Source organism: Taudactylus pleione, unplaced genomic scaffold, assembly GCF_031769625.1.
Source record: "Taudactylus pleione unplaced genomic scaffold, aTauple2 ptg001573l, whole genome shotgun sequence".
In the NCBI taxonomy this organism is placed as follows: Eukaryota; Metazoa; Chordata; class Amphibia; order Anura; family Myobatrachidae; genus Taudactylus; species Taudactylus pleione.
Genome location: NW_028285970.1, coordinates 3585694 through 3602855, shown reverse-complemented (window position 1 = coordinate 3602855; position 17162 = coordinate 3585694). Strand labels below are relative to the sequence as shown.

The 17162-nt window shown below is 41.3% G+C and overlaps 1 protein-coding gene across 2 annotated transcripts in view; it reads left to right on the top strand.

Moving 5' to 3' along the window:
- Positions 1–17162, top strand: part of TRPM6 (transient receptor potential cation channel subfamily M member 6) — a 187545-nt gene that overhangs the window by 83175 nt on the left and 87208 nt on the right. The window contains exons 21-24 of one of the 2 annotated variants that reach the window (XM_088464054.1): positions 6834–7033; positions 10045–10177; positions 11891–12939; positions 14094–14206. In XM_088464054.1, coding sequence (XP_088320180.1) covers positions 6834–7033; positions 10045–10177; positions 11891–12939; positions 14094–14206 — 1495 coding nt within the window. Of the gene's footprint in view, positions 1–6833; positions 7034–10044; positions 10178–11890; positions 12961–14093; positions 14207–17162 lie in introns of both variants that reach the window. The other variant, XM_088464053.1, reaches the window with a different exon arrangement.

Here is a 17162-nt window from a genome sequence, read left to right as displayed (position 1 = left end):
AAAAAAAAATTATTTTCTGTGTTTAGCCGCACGTATATATCAAATCGATATAACATAAATGGAGGACCAAACTTTCTCCGATAAAAATAAAATAGAGAAAGATCAAGAACCACTTCCTCCTAGTGCTGAAGCTGCTGCCACTAGTCATGACATAGACGATAACATGCCATCAACGTCGTCTGCCAAGGCCGATGCCCAATGTCATAGTAGAGGGCACATACAATCCCAAATGGCAAAGTTCAGGAAAATGACCTTGAAAAAGACATTTAAATCAGCTGAAGAGAAACGTAAACTTGCCAATATGCCATTTACGACACGGAGTGGCAAGGAACGGCTAAGGTCGATCCCTAGTATGTTCATGACTAGTGGTTCAGCTTCACATGACGATGGAAGCCCTCCTCCCACTAAAAAAATCAAAAGAGTTAAGCTGGCAAAAGCACAGCGAAGAACTGTGCTTTCTAAGAAGATATCACAAATCCCCAAGGAGAGTCCAAGTGTGGTGGTGGTTGCGATGCCTGACCTTCCCAGCACTGGACGGGAAGAGGTGGCTCTTTCCACCATTTGCACGCCCCCTGCAAGTGCTGAAAGGAGCACCCACAGTCCACTTGCTGATATGCAAATTGAAGATGTCACTGTTGAAGTACAACAGGATGAGGATACTGGTGTAGCTGGCGCTGAGGAGGAAGTTGGCGAGGAGGATTCTGATGGTGATGTGGTTTGTTTAAATCAGGCTCCGGGGGAGACAGTTGTTGTCCGTGGGATGAAAAAGCCCATCACGGTCATGCCTGGGCAGAAGACCAAACATTCCACCTCTTTGGTCTGGCAATATTTCTATCCAAATCCGGACAACAACTGTCTTGCCATATGTACCATATGTAAAGGTGAAATAAGTAGGGGTAGGGACGTCAACCACCTAGGAACATCCTCCCTTATACGGCACCTGCAGCGCGTTCATAAAAAGTTACTGTCAAGTTCAGAAACTTTGGCTAAGACCGTAAGCAGTCCAGGGACACCTAAATCCCGTTGTCCTGTTGTATCCAAGTGCCTGCAAACCACACCGTCAACTCCCTCCTCGTCAATTTCCTCCTTAGTCAGGATCGGAAGTAGTCCTGCAGGCCATGTCACTGGCATGACTGACTCTCCTATCCGGGATTCCTCTGGAGGATCCTGCATTGCTACGCCTACTGCTGCCGCTGCTGCTGTTGCTGCTGCTGGGAGTCATTCATCATCCCAGAGAGGAAGTAGGAACACCACTACTTTTACTAAACAATTGACCCTCCAACAGTCCTTAGCGAGGAGGATGAAGTACGACAGCAGTCATCCTGAAGCAAAACGTATAACTGAGGCCTTGACTGCTATGTTGGTGTTAGACGTGCGTCCGGTATCCGCCATTAGTGCAGTGGGATTTAGGCAATTGATGGAGGTAGTGTGTCCCCGGTTCCAAATCCCGTCTAGATTCCACTTCACTAGGCAGGCGATACCGAGACTGTACAGAAACGTCAGAAAAAGTGTCCTCAGTGTCCTGAAAAATGCCGTTGTACACAATGTCCACTTAACCACGGACATGTGGACAAGTGGAACAGGGCAGACTAAGGACTATATGACTGTGACAGCCCACTGGGTAGATGTATCACCTTACGCAGCAACAGCAGCAGCGTCACCAGTAGCAGCATCTCAGAAATGCCAGCTCGTTACAAGGCAGGCTACGCTGTGTATCACCGGTTTCAGTAAGAGGCACACCGCCGACAACCTCTTAGAGAAACTGAGGGAAATCATCGCCCAGTGGCTTACCCCACTTAGACTCTCCTGGGGATTTGTGATATCTGACAACGCCACCAATATTGTGCGGGCATTACATCTGGGCAAATTCCAGCACGTCCCATGTTTTGCTCACACAATAAACTTGGTGGTGCAGAATTTTCTGAAAAGCGACAGGGGCGTGCAGGAGACGCTTTGGGTGGCCCGAAAAATTTCTGGCCACTTTCGCCATTCAGCGACTGCGTGCCGAAGACTGGAGCGCCAGCAAACACTCTTGAACCTGCCCCGCCATCACCTGAAGCAAGAGGTTGTGACGCGGTGGAACTCAACCCTCTATATGCTTCAGAGGATGGAGGAGCAGCAAAAGGCCATACAAGCCTATACATCCACCTATGACATAGGCAAAGGAGGGGGTATGCACCTGACTCAAGCGCAGTGGAGAATGATTTCCGTGTTGTGCAAGGTTCTCCAGCCCTTCGAACTTGCCACACGTGAAGTCAGTTCAGACACTGCCAGCTTGAGTCAGGTCATTCCCCTCATCAGGCTTTTGCAGAAGCAGCTGGAGAAAGTGAAGGAGGAGCTAAGACGGAGCGATTCCGCTCGGCATGTGGGACTTGTGGATGAAGCCCTTCATTCGCTTTGCCAGGATTCCAGGGTGGTCAATCTGTTGAAATCAGACCACTACGTTTTGGCCACCGTGCTCGATCCTAGATTTAAAGCCTATGTGGTGTCTCTCTTTCCGGCCGACACAAGCCTGCAGAGGTGCAAAGACCTGCTGGTGAACACACTGTCAGCTGAAGCGGAACGTGACACGTCAACGGCTCCTTCTTCATTTTCTCCTGCAACTGGGGCTGCCAGGAAAAAACTTAGGTATCCTAAGCAACCCGCTGGCGGTGATGCAGGGCAGGCAGGACCAAGTTTGGACATCTGGTCCGGACTGAAGGACCTGGCAACAATTTCTGACATGTCTACTGTCACTGCATATGATACTGTCACCATTGACAGAATGGTGGAGGATTACATCGGTGACAGCATCCAAGTAGGCATGGCAGACAGTCCATACCTGTACTGGCAGGAAAAAGAGGCAATTTGGAGGCCCCTGTACAAACTGGCTCTATTTTACCTGAGTTGCCCCCCCTCCAGTGTGTACTCCGAAAGAGTGTTTAGTGCAGCCGGGAACCTTGTCAGCGAAAGGCGTAGGAGGTTGCTTCCACAGAATGTGGAGAAGATGATGTTCATCAAAATGAATTATCAGCTCTTCCAGGGAGACCAGCCTCCAGAAGGTACAGAGGGACCTGTGGTGGTGGATTCAAGTGGGGACGAGTTAATACTTTGTGAGGATGAGGATGTACACACTGAAGAGGGTGAGGAATTGGTGGATGAGGAGGATGAGGATGACATCTTGCCTCCATAGAGCCAGTTTGTGCAGGGACACATTAATTGCCAGCTTGTTTTGTGGGGGCCCAAACGAACCAATCATTTCAGCCACAGTTGTGTGGCAGACCCTGGCGCTGAAATGATTGGTTTGTTAAAGTGTGCATGTCCTGTTTATACAACATAAGGGTGGGTGGGAGGGCCCAAGGACAATTCCATCTTGCACCTCTTTTTTTTCTTTGCATTATGTACAGTTTGGGGCCTAGTTTTTCAAACTGCCATCCTGTCTGCCACTGCAGTTTCACGCCTAGATGGGTCACGTGTTTGTGCCGCCCACTCGTGTCGCTTAGCATAGTCATCCAGCTACCTCGGTGCAACGTTTTGGACATAAAAACACTATTGTGAGGTGTGAGGTGTTCAGAATAGACTGGAAATGAGTGGAAATTAAGGTTATTGAGGTTAATAATAGCATAGGAGCAGAAAAACCTACAAATTCTGTGATTTTAGCTGTTTTTATGCTTTTTAAAAAAAAAATACAGATCCAAAACACAAAACCCAGAACCCAAAACACGGAAGGGTGGTTTTGGCAAAACCAATCCAGATCCAAAACACGAAGAAAGATCCAGATCCAAAACCAAAACACAAAACACGAAAAGTGGCCGGTGCACACCCCTAGTTAAAATAGAATGAATGGTTTTCAATAAGCTGTTTCCCACAGATGTGTTCTAAAACTGAACTTTTTTATTACATTTTTTGAGACATACCCAAACATTATACAAAAAATTACAGAATGATAATAATATCAGCAGACATAGAGTGTAGATCACAGAGTAATAAGCAATCAGGTGTTACATGTATAGAAATCATAATCCACGGTAAATAGCAAACGTATATATATACCTAACTCAAACCATACGGATAGTATAGGGCGGACTCATAGGCGCCATCTGAGCCCACCTAATCTATGGCTATATAAGATATGTCTTATAAACATACATATTATCTAGGTAGTATGTATTATACCGCATAACAGGAGTAATACTGAGGAGAAAAATAAAAAAAACAAAGAAAAAACAATCTCATGTCTACCGATATAAAAATATAACATAATTTAAATAATATATATGAACCCCCCCCAGAAAATCAAACCTCCCCGTAGCCCCCCACCCTGTATGACCTAACCCCAACCCAGGCACACTTGGATCCCCTAACTCCCAACCCGCCACTAACTACTCAGCCCTAACCCCCCCCCCCAACCCAGCCCAATTAAAGGATTATAATTAAATAAATGACAGGGGCAATAAACTAATGGCCCTAAACTAGGCCAGACTAGCCCCAGCCCTCCTGCAACATTAGAAATTTTAATACATTCCACCGGACAGATAGCAATAGATTACAAACCGAAATATACCCATATTACAAAGGGGAAAAATTGAATGAAGCATTCAACAGGATATATAAAATTACCAACAGATAAACATAATAATATATTGCAAAATACTAGTATTAGTCCGGTCACATCTCCTAAGCTGGGCAGAACTCAACTATCCTATACTATACATAACTGGAACAATTCCCATATTAATCAGCATATATGTCACAGATATACAGATGTTGCAGCGCACATAAAATAAAAAAAATTTAAAAACTAAAACAGGATATACCATTCCAATGGAGAAGTGGCAATACAGATCTTAAATAAAACCAGGAGAAAAGTTGAATTAAACATACAACACCAGGATATATAGAATTTCCAGCAACTAAACATAGTAACATGCTTCAAAATAGTAGTATTAGTCCGGCTACAACTCTATCCCTTGAAAAGGTGAATTTGAAGTGACAGTCCCATCTCGGCACATATGAAGGGGAACAGAAGAGGCATATTGGGGTGGTAAACCCTGGTATCTCGGCACACACAATAGAGATAAAGGACAAATCATCTGGGGTACAACAGCAACATCAGAACACCCAAAAATAGGATAGCAATTAGACTCAGATTTAATCACATCCATTGGAAGGAATACATTTTGGATGAAGTCAGTTGTAAAAGCTGTGATGGCTGCAACTTCATAAATTGGTTGTGTAGGTTGCTCATCCACATCACAGCATCTCTCAAGAGTAACACATAAAGGAAGGGTGTCCGCCTGTATATTGTCGAGCTGTGTAAGAAGCTTTTGAGTAGAGGCCCTGACAGCCTGAAGGATTTGTTGCACAGAGAGAGCCATATTTAGGGAGAAATGTCACAGAGCAGGAATTCCTTTACAGCAGGAAAACAGGATGCGTACTGCAGAAATTAACACTCAGCGGGAAGCCGGTGGAGGGATAGTACGCCACCAGAGCTCAAGACCAGGAGACGTACCCGGATAGGAGAGCTCAAAATGGCCGATATCACCAGCACTTCGTAAACTTCAACGCCAGGTGCATCAGATGATAGATGGCAGTCAGCCCTTACATATGTCGGGGCCAGAAGGAGAATCCCACGATGGGCAGCAGGAGGATGATATCCCAGCCAACAACACGAGGCCCACTAGAAGGGTAACAGCCTTACCAGGAGCAGCGTTCCAGAGGAGACTACAAAGTCGCAACGGCAGATCAGGGAGAAGTCCAAAATGGCGGCGACCACTTCCAGCACAGCTCAAATAGGCAGTGCGAGGCAAAGCCCGCAGAGAACCGACAGCGGAGGTCCCAGAGCACCAAAGTCGCAGTCAGAAACCAGGGAGAGACCGGCAGGTAAGTATCAGCCCGAACAACAGCAGCAGAGACCTAGAGCAAGGACAGAGGCACCGGACCGCAGGCAGGATGGACAGGCCAACTTCAGCTCCGGGGAGATACAATGTAAATCGCCAGGACAGGAGTCTAGCACGGTGCACCAAAGGAGGCAGGCGGTATTAACCAACTCTGGTAGCGTCCATAAAGCCAGAGTATTTAACTGACAAGGATATATTCAGGATATATGCGGGAGAGCTGGTAAAATGCTGCCTACACCAAGCTACTCCAGGCCACGCCCCGTTCAGGAGTATTTTACTCAGTAGAGTGGTCAGTGGTGCAGTATTTGGGTGCTCAAATAAGGGTAAACAGCCTAGCCCCCATTCAGTGCACTACCTCATTTCTGCAGCCCTATCTATAAAGGGGTAGCTACTGTAGTCTGCAAACAGCTTCACATTAAGTCTCAAAGTCCTGCCTACTTCTTGCATGTATGGGCACTGTCCTTCAGGTCTGACTGCCTCAGCCCCACCTGGTCTGTATCCTCGGTTTAGCCCATAGATGTTTTCACATCCTCTTTTCAAACTTGTGTGGGAGGATCCCACCATCACAGCACAAAATCAGTAGCTCACCAACCCCACCTATCCTCATTTTACCACAAAGTACAATGAATTGTTTAGGTAAATGAACAACAATTGAAAGGTGCATGGAAAATGCATTCAAATCGCATGACTAATGCGTTAGGTTTCATGTGTTTTTACCCATTGTCACAGGGCAGATATGTGTGAGTGAGCCACTAGTGATACTAAGAACGTACAGTGTCCCAGTTAATGATGTGCACCAGCTTGCTTATACCGCGAGAAATATTACAGGCCTTGGAAATTAGTAACGCACAATTTTTCATCATGAGAAGTAAAAAACAAAATGAAATGTTTCTTACTGTAGTTTAAAACAATATGGTTTTTGTTTTCATATTAATTCACTTTCTTTCAATTCAGCCATGTATACAAGCAAATGAGAAATGTCACTCACAAACTCTGGAAGTATAACCGCTACCGATACATCATAATGTACTATGACAAGCCATGGTTACCTCCTCCACTAATCTTCTTGAGCCATGTGTATCTGCTGATCAGCCGTCTATGCCACCATAACTCTCACAGCGAGGGTGACCAGGATGAAGGTGACGTAGGATTGAGTAAGTATTCACAGATATGATTTATTAAATCAATTTAAGTATATACCGGAACAAGCTAGCACTTTGAGCTAACATTTCCCACTTCAGTTCTTTACATTTTCTTTTGTTTTGTTTTGATCTTTTTCATAAAGAAAAAAATACTATTATACTACTAGTCACCACTCCATCCACAATGATTTTGGGTCATCTATTGTAATTTAGGTCCTTGTCTGCTTCAGAAATGCTGAGAAGTCACCACTATGACTTATACTTGTTTTTTTATGTAATTATTAACAAGGCCATGAAATAAGATATATTTAGGACTATTTTAACAACATGTGGCAATCAAATGTACCATTACTAACAGGTGGTTTAAAAATGTATTCATGTGTAACAATAAGCAAGGTTAGCTGTAATGTAATTTAGCATTATTATTCTACATAATCTAAAATAAGTTCATTTTTGTGAATCTTATTCCTATGTATTCTGCAAATTTTGTAAGATTAGCATCTTAAAATAACACAAAAAGAAGCAAGAAAGTATAGCAGTGTATTTAGTAAAAGTTACAGAACTGTATGTACTGTACATGCCGATAAAGTTTTCAGTTGAATGTTGAAAGTGCTTTAATAGCAGACGCTGGTGGGGGAGGGTGATTAAATTGCCTGTAGCTCCTGTAACTTCCATTGCACGGGAGCTAGTGAATTGTTTTCACGACCATTCCTGTTCTTTGTGCGAGAATACACAGGATTAACCATGTTAAACAGCTTCTTCCATGCTATATGCCGGGTGTGCTGCAGTTACACAACGCCCGGTACACTCCACCAGCCCCAAAGCCCTACTTTATGCAAATTTCTGATCGAACTGCAGTAAGGTTCGCGCAGAAATCCATGATAATTGCAGCCTCGGGGCTGTTGGACACAAATAATTGAGTAGCTCCTGTGCAGTTAATATGGGAGCTACATTGAATCGCCCCCTTGGAATTGCATCCAGCATATATACCTAAAAATAAGCGACCTATGAATTGGTCGGTATAGAATGAGAACGGATATTGAGAAATTCGTCTAGGGGCAGGAGATGTGGTAATGGGCATTTGGGGTTCTGTATATCTGTCTGATATTAATTATGTTGACAGGAAAATGTCAACATGGTTGTAATGTTCAAATTGAACATATTATGTCAACATTGTTAGAATGTCAACATTCTGGGGTAGATGTACTAAGCAAAGGAGAGAGAGAAAGTGGAGAGATAAAGTACCAACCAGGATCTGGATTCCTGCGCCGGGATTTCAACTGCCGGCATCCCGTTTGGAGGTATGCTGACTACATCCCCCTCATGAGCGACGGGACCCGGTGGGATTGCCGACATCAGCAGGTGTATATACACTTACCGGTGGCGGTAGCATGGCATCGATAGAGACATCCTCAGATCTTTCTGCATGTCCAAAAGATCTGAGGATGCGACGGACGACCCGCGGGGGCGCGATTCGGTATGATGCGTACACACTGGATGTAATTATTATTATTATCCTTTATTGTATGGTGCCACAAAGGTTCTGCAGCGCCTTACACAGTACATAAATGAGCACACAAGAAAAACAGTAATAGTAATACAAAACAATGCAGGACAAGGACATGGTTTATAAATATAGCTGCATAACACAAGCAGCAGGGCCTCAGCAACCAAATGTTGGATTCCAATTAGGGAGTTAGTAGTAAATGAAACTATAAGTAGGGATAGGAGAAGCATTTGAGGGACGAGGGCCCTGCTCGTGAGCGCTTACATTCTTTGTTGTTCCGCGGCGTCGGAATCAGCCAAATCGTTCAAGATATTGTCTAGTGTGTAAGAGCCTTAAGAGTACATATGTTGCACCGTTACTTCCTCCCATCTGAGTAACTTGAAGCATGTTGCAATGGTGACATTATGACAAGCTGCACTGTGTCTGTACACAAGATGGTAATAAGTAGTGTGAAATCCAGTCTGTATTCATGAATATTCAAACCAGGACGTTATTGTTATGATCAGAAATTTCTAAGAGAAAATCCTTAAGAACTGTCACTGTTTTTGCAAATTGCTGACCAGTTGTTTGCTTGTAGAAACATTGCCAGAGTTTCTTCTTTACAATGAATACCTGCTGATGATTTCTGTGTGCACAATTCTGTATTGTATTGTGTGTTGCATAAGATGACACTAGTGGTTTAATGGACAAGAAATAATAGTTTAAACAGTGAGTGTAAAAATGTTAATTAATTAGTTTAATCACCAGCTGTATTCTACAGGGCTTTATGGCTTGATTTGTCTGTAGCGAGCTGTATAAGAATAGTGTTTTCCTGTGATTAACACACTTACAACCCACAGTTCAGCTTCTTTTCATCCTTTTAAACTGCCTAATTAAATTCAGCTCCTTGCTGACATTATTGTACAATGTGGACATTCAGAGAATCACTTTAATGTACCACTGGGAATTCTACTGTTTAAAAATATTAAACAATCCTAGTTCCAGAAATGTATTTTCTTTTGATTTGGTTTGCTAGATAGAACGCTAGTGCCACCATGTGGTTAAGGTTCATAATTACTTTCCTGCCATTTTTGTAATAAAAAAATATATTCTTAATTTATATTGAACAGCAGGTACTGTTTGGTATGAGTAGCAGTTTGGGTGAAAGTGTATGACAGCTCATATCCAACGTTACCATTTCTCTTTTCCATGACAGAGGTAGAGAAGTTGAACAATATCACAACACAGACTAATACACTTCTGGCATATTATTGGGGCAGTGGAAGTTATTTTTGGTGGGTTGTAAAATCGCTTAGAGTACTAAAACAATTTGTTCCTCAGTTGTCATTCTTTTGTTGCATTATAAATAATAAACAGTAAGCTAGCTTTAATCCTAGTTAATCTATGTACAGCTCAGAATGTTAGTTCTGTGGACATGTATGTGATGTATATTTATGCGAACAAAAGTGAATCAGAGTTATCAAAATATGAAAAATATATTGTGAAATACTGATTTCAAATATTTGCGTATATTTAGAACTTTACCTCAGTGATGACGATCTGAGGAAACTTCATGACTTTGAGGAAAAATGTGTGGAAACCTATTTTCATGAGAAAAATGAACGTTTACATTCCAGTGACAGTGAAAGAATTCATGCCACGACTCTACGGTAATGCCTATGGGTTTTCTTTCTGTCTATTATAATAAGATCGATAAACATTCACTTATAAAGTGAACCTGACAGGTTTCCATAAGAATAACTCGTTCTAACTGGCATTATCTACAATAAAAAATAAAACTTTTAGGCCCAAATGTGATAGGCTCTGAATTGTTGGTCCCTACACGATTCCAGACATATAGCCACTATATTTAAAGCGGCTATTAATTTTAAGGCAAAACTAGGTTATATTTGCCTTTAAAACTAATGTCCGCTTTAAACCCAGAGGCTATTTGTACAGAATTGTGGAGGGACCAGCAGTTCAGAGCCTATTACATGTCTGCCCTAGTCCTTCTAAACAGAAAAATAACCACAACAATAATGAAAATCCTCTCCAAAACGTCAGAAAAGTCATCACATGGAAAGAAAAATAAAACAATATTCATAGTATAGTAGGTTTTGATTCCTTCGATAAGATAGAAAGGACCCAAGTCTTAAACCACAAACAAATGCTCTCTACTGTGCCGATGAAGTCTCAGGAAGAAAAGGGATCACCCTTAGTGAACAAATGCTTAAGGAGGTGGTGCTCACTTGTATGCTTACATCGATCTGGTCATCCCTGACTTATAAAGGTATCTTTCAAATACTTCTGCAAATTTTAAAGTGGTCACCACGCATTGTAAACAGAATAAATTAACAGCTCACATTATACTTACATATAGCAAGTTGGTAGCACGCACATAGCGGTTTCTTTTGGCCCCTTCTGGACCTCATTTTGTACAATACGATTTACGTTCCACTCAGAATAAATTAGGAAACACCACACCACCAACGTTTTTCGACTCTATTGTCTTTTCTCAAGACCATAGAGTCGAAACGCATTGGCGGAGTGGTGTTTATCGACCAGTGCAGAACCTACCTAGGACCAGATTCACACGGTGAGGGTATTGGGTCCCCGCTGTTTTCACGTTGTGATATTCTGACGGTTTTTCCATCTTCCAGGTAGCTTCAAAATTAGCACATTGTATTATGTATTTTAATTCAATAAATGTTTCTTAATTTATTCTGAGTAGAATGTGAATTGTGTTGTACAAAAGGATTTCCTGCAGGGGCCAAAAGGAACCGCTATGTACGTGCTACCAACTTGCTATATGTAAGCATACATGTGAGCTGTTAATTTATTCTGTTTACAATACATGGTGACCCCTTTAAAATACGTAGAAGGATTTGAAACATACATTTATAAGTCTGGGATCACCAGATCGATGTAAGCATACAAGTGAGCACCACCTCCTTAAGCATTTGTTCCCTAAGGGTGTTCCCTTTTCTTCCTGAGACTTCATCGGCACAGTAGAGAGAATGTGTTTGGGCCCTTTCTATCTTATCGAAAGAATCAAAACCTACTATACTATGAATATTTTTTATTGTTCTTTCCATGTGATGGCTATTCTGACAGTTTGGCGATGATTGTCAATCCACAAAATTTGGAGAATTTGGACTACAGACACCATTGCATATTTTCATTGAATTTTGGTACCATATCCCTTCAGTGGGGCGCTGTATTTTCATTATTGTTGTGGTTATATTATTTATCTGGTTTGATAACGCCGGAGGAGTTTACCAGCTGTCTCTTTCTTGCGCAGGGTCATTCCAATTATTGTATTGTGATAAACAGAAAAAAAACTTTTTCTCCTTAGTAAATTAATTTGTTTCTTTTGTACACAGAACTGAAGACATGTCATTGCAGCTTAAGGAGATAAATGATACAGTATTTTTCATCAAGGACTCCATGATTTCTTTGGTCAGTCAGATAGGGCACCTACAGGACCTTTCTGCATTAACTGTGGACACATTAAAAGTAATTTCAGCTGTGGACTCTTTGCAAGTGAAAAAGACAATAATAAAAGACCATAAAAATATCTCCTGTAAGACGATGCCACATAGTTGGAGTAATGTCACATATACAGAGAGCAACAGACAGCATAATTATCACAGCATGCCACCGTCACTTCTTAGGACTTTAGCAAGGAGCCAGTGGCCTTCAGAAAGCTACAGTCCACCTCGCCAAACAGGCCCACCTTATAGTAAATCAGAGGAATTGGAGACAGAAAGGAATAAGGTAACTTCAGTAGTGTTATCAGAAAGCAAGTCACCTTCACGATATGGGAATTTTCTGCTTGTTCCTTCAAGTCCAGTTGGGTCAGCTTACACTGATGAGCCGGTCTTGGACTACTCAGCTCTAGCTGTTATTGATAGTGGTGAAGTATCTTGCACAGAGGATAAAACCAAAGACACTATTTGCATCTTACACGTTGACCACAATGCCTGTGGCCAAAAGGTGGAAATGCAGGACAGTAAATTTGTGAAGCCACAAGATGAGTTAAAGCTGCCAGTGATAAAAATAAATGAATTACAGAGTGTATCCACAAAGGAAAATGCCTCTGACAAGCAGCAGCCTACAAATATTACTGCTGAAAAATCTCTTGATTTCCCCACTGGTGAACATACAGGAGGTTTTGTGAATTATGGCTTTTCAGAAGACGGGGAAGTTGGTGTTTTTATTGGTGCTAAGAACCTACAGCTTTGCACTCACCCAAATCACTGTACAAACTGTCAATGTTTAAGTACCATGGGTGGCAAAGTCCTGGCCAATGACAGAAATATGTTGTCCACTATCTCCGATCAGGGTATACAGAATAGTGAACACTCTGGACATGATTTGAATCAGCAACAGAGCCCTCTTCATCAAATCAGATTTAAAAGCCAGGAAGATGGTAAGATGGATAAAATAAAAGGTCATTATGTTATCTAAACTCATTTGGATTTATGTAAATATGTTTTATTTCTACAGTGTGTTTCCTCAATTGATGCTATGATAACATATATTAACTGTGTATTTATTTTAGACAAACTGGATCATTCCTCAACAACATTTGTTTTCTATCTTCTTGCAGGAATGTAAACCGAAGAGTCTATAGTTGTAGGACCAGTAATAAAGAGAGATGCCATCTTTACCTTATTTTTATATACTGTATGGCAGTGGTTCTCAAACTCTGTCCTCAGGTCATGCTTTCCAGATCACCCAGCAGGTGCGCAGGTGTAGTCATTACTCACTGACACATTTTAAAAGATCCACAGGTTGAGCTAATTATTTCTCTTGTGATTCTGTGAGGAGACATGGAAAACGTACACTGTTTCGGGCCCTGAGGACCGAGTTTGAGAACCTGTGCTGTATAGGATATAATGTTTTTAGTTTGTTTTTCTAAAATGCAGTTGCTACACATATTATGATGTTTTAGAGGCGTTTTGGCCCACCACTGGCCGATTTGCACTATTTATCGTCATCAACCAGCAGGCACTGAGACCCTGGTCTTTCCTGACCAAGGTGGTCTTGATGTTACTCAAGGGTAACTCAGGCAGTGATAGTGCTTTAACTTGTACTGAATCTTGGACTGTCAGTAATAATTATAATAGCCAAAAAGTATTTATAGCAAAAATAACTTGCAAATGAAGTAAGGAAATCAATTGTGTTTAAAAAGTTTTTTTAAAAACCCTCCATACTGTACATCAGGGGTTCCCAACCACGGTCCTCAAGGCACACTTACAGTCCACGTTTTAAGGATAACCGTACTTCAGTACCGTAATCAGTACCTCAGTTATTTTGATTTAACCATCTGTGCTCAACCATGGATATCACTAAAACCAGGACCTGTTATTGTGCCTTGAGGACCGAGGTTGGAAATCACTGCTGTACATTATAATTGTGTTTTACATTCAAATGACAGTGTCATCTCCTTTAATAAACCCATGTTCCTCGGAGATTTGCCTGTTGTATGCTTGCCAATAATGTAATATAATTTTTATCAATATGGTGTATTATAGAGAATTTATTTGTCCTATTTTGTCTTGTTTTTTTATTTTATTTCAGGGTATGCAAAATGTTCTGAGTTCTATCATGTTGCATGTGCCAAAGAAAAACTGCTTAACACTTTCAGAAGTTCTGTCAAAGAGAAGACCAAACGGACACAGCTTCAAGTGCCTGTAAGACCTCTTGGTGTTGGATTCTGCAGTTGTGTTATTGTGGTCAATTTTGAGATTAATATTAGTTTAACTAGGTTCTATACACCTGTGGTTTAACTGGTTCTATACACCTGTGGTTTAACTGGTACTGTACACCTGTGGTTTATATTTAACTGGTAATATACACCTGTGGTTCATCTCAGCTATACATCTAGCTGCCAAGAGTCACACATCAAAAACCCCATCAGTTGCTTAACCTTCAATGGTAGATTTGCTATATGTGATATCTAGTTATTTCTTTATGACTAATTTGCACCGGTTGTCAACTATCACCTTCTGAGTTGAACATGACTTGTCACCAATACAGCCGGGCTGGCCGGATGGGAGCCTTTTTTGTCAGTACCAGGCTCTCTGTAGGCTCCCAATATGACATTTATCTTAGCACATGACAGGTTGAAGATCAGAATCAGCACACATAAGAGGTACAATGAGGGTACTCTTTAGTACATTTGTTCTACCTCATATATGCTTAAGTTTGCAAGTCTATTTACAACTTGCAGTAGCTTTAGAAAATTTTGGACACATAGCGGATTATCTGACCAAAAAAGCAAGAGAAATTATTGTGAAATAAAATGTAGCAGCATTTTATGTGTATGTTGGAGCTGTAAAGATATAAAGTTTGCATGTGTCAGCACAGCGATTAGCATTGCTGCTTCAGAGCTCTGAGGTCATGGGTTAGCTTCCAACCGCTATCTGTGTGGAGTTCGTTTTTTCTACCTGAGAGCTCCAGTTTCCTTCCACAATTCCAAAAACATAAGAAATATAGATACATATGGCATTGGTGCAGGGACTGACGTTGATTTGACATTTTATTTATGTTTGTCCCATTTGTTATTTAGCCATAGTGGAAATGATATAACTTACTGCTTTAACTGAAGTATTTTAATTTGCGTCCAGTCTCTGATAAGATGCTTATGTACTACAACATATCAATTGATGTGAAGGAGAAATGTAAACATGATGTAGAATTGAACATACAGTAAAAGTTCAACTTTTCTGTAGACCCAAAAATGCATTCAAACACTTACCTTTCTGCACCTGTATTTTGAATCTTGCATACATTATGATACAAGCAAGTTTAATTCTAGCATTTATGTTTTTCTTATGGTACTTGTTTATTATATGGACACCACTGTACCGTGCAAGTGCTACCTGCTACTGTACTGCTACTTGAACTTCTGTTATGAAACCTTTCCCTGCCTGGCTGAGGTGATGACTTATTCAGTAACATGAGGCTAGTAGTGGGGAATTTGAAAACAGTGGTTCAAATGGAAGAAGCAGTGCAGTAGAGCCCATATAATTTTTTTTTAATGTAGTGAATTGATGCTACCTTAATACGCTCCCTCAACTGTGATTAATGCTATCTATATCTGCATTAATATATAGGGCAAAGAAAATAATCCCATTTGCAGGCATAACAGCTGCTTTCTCCAGCAAAAGGCTTTTGCCTTTTGATAAACCTGTCCCTGAGTCCTACACCTAAAACTACCTTTTACTGATGGGCCTCTGCTCATGGGCCAATCTTGTATAGTTGCCCCCAAGCCAGCCCCTGATCAGAAAACACCTAAAACAACCAGATACGGTAGATATGAGGAAAGCTGAACCAGTTCAATAATCAATTAAAACAGAAGGATTATTTTGAGAAAAATGGAAAATTAAATATGTTTTTAATCTAGAGATACGCGTAGACCCCTGTGTTTTAGATTTGAATTTGGCAAAACCACCCACAAAATTTTGGGTTTTGGCAAAATCCCCGGTCTTGGTTGATTTCTTTAAAAAATGTATAAAAACAGCTAAAATCATGTAACTTGGACCTGATTTTGTTCATATAGTATTATTAACATCAATAACATTAATTTCCAGTAAATTTTGACCAGTTTTGTCACTTGAAATTACAAAGGAGGGACTTACATGCAATCAGGAACATGCAGGATCTGGTTTTTAGATCTGAGATCCAACTTGTGGGAAGACCCGAACTAGGACTCGGTTCTACTCGGAACCCCTAAATGATCTGAGTTGGGACTAAGTTTGACTCAGAACCCCAAAATGTGTTCACCTCAGCAGAACCGAACCATTCCCATTAAGTACAGATAATTTATCTATTGTGGAACTGTTTGGTGTTCATCCGCAGTGGCACCCCTGCATTTTACATCATATACAGTGCATCCGGAAAGTATTCACAGTACTTCGCTTTTTCCACATTTTGTTATGTTACAGCCTTATTCCAAAATGGAATAAATTAATTTTTGTCTTCAAAATTCTTCACACAATACCCAATAATGACAACGTATAAAAAGTTTTTTGAGATTTTTGCAAATTTAATAAAAAAAAATAAATTAAGAAATCACATGTATTCACAGCCTTTGCCATGAAGCTCAAAATTGAGCTCAGGTGCATCCTGTTTCCATTGATCATCCTTGAGATGTTCCTATAGCTTAATTGGAGTCCACCTCTGATAAATTCAGTTGATTGGACATGATTTTGAAAGGCATACACCTGTCTATATAAGGTCCCACACTTGACAGTGCATGTCAGAGCACAACCAAAGCATGAAGTCCAAGGAATTGTATGTAGACCTCAGAGACAGGATTGTCTTGAGGCACAAATCTGGGGAAGGGTACAGAAAAATATCAGCTGCTTTGAAGGTCCCAATGAGCACAGTGGCCTCCATCATCCGTAAATGGAAAAAGTTCAGAACCACCAGGACTCTTCCTAGAGTTGGCTGGCCGTCTAAACTGAGCGATTGGGGGAGAAGGGCCATAGTCAGGAAGGTGACTAAGAACCCGATGGTCACTTTTTCAGAGCTACAGCGAGGAGAACCTTCCAGAAGGACAACCATCTCTGCAGCAATCCACCAATCATGCCTGTATAGTAGAGTGGCCAGACGGAAGCCACTCTTTAGTAAAAATCACATGGC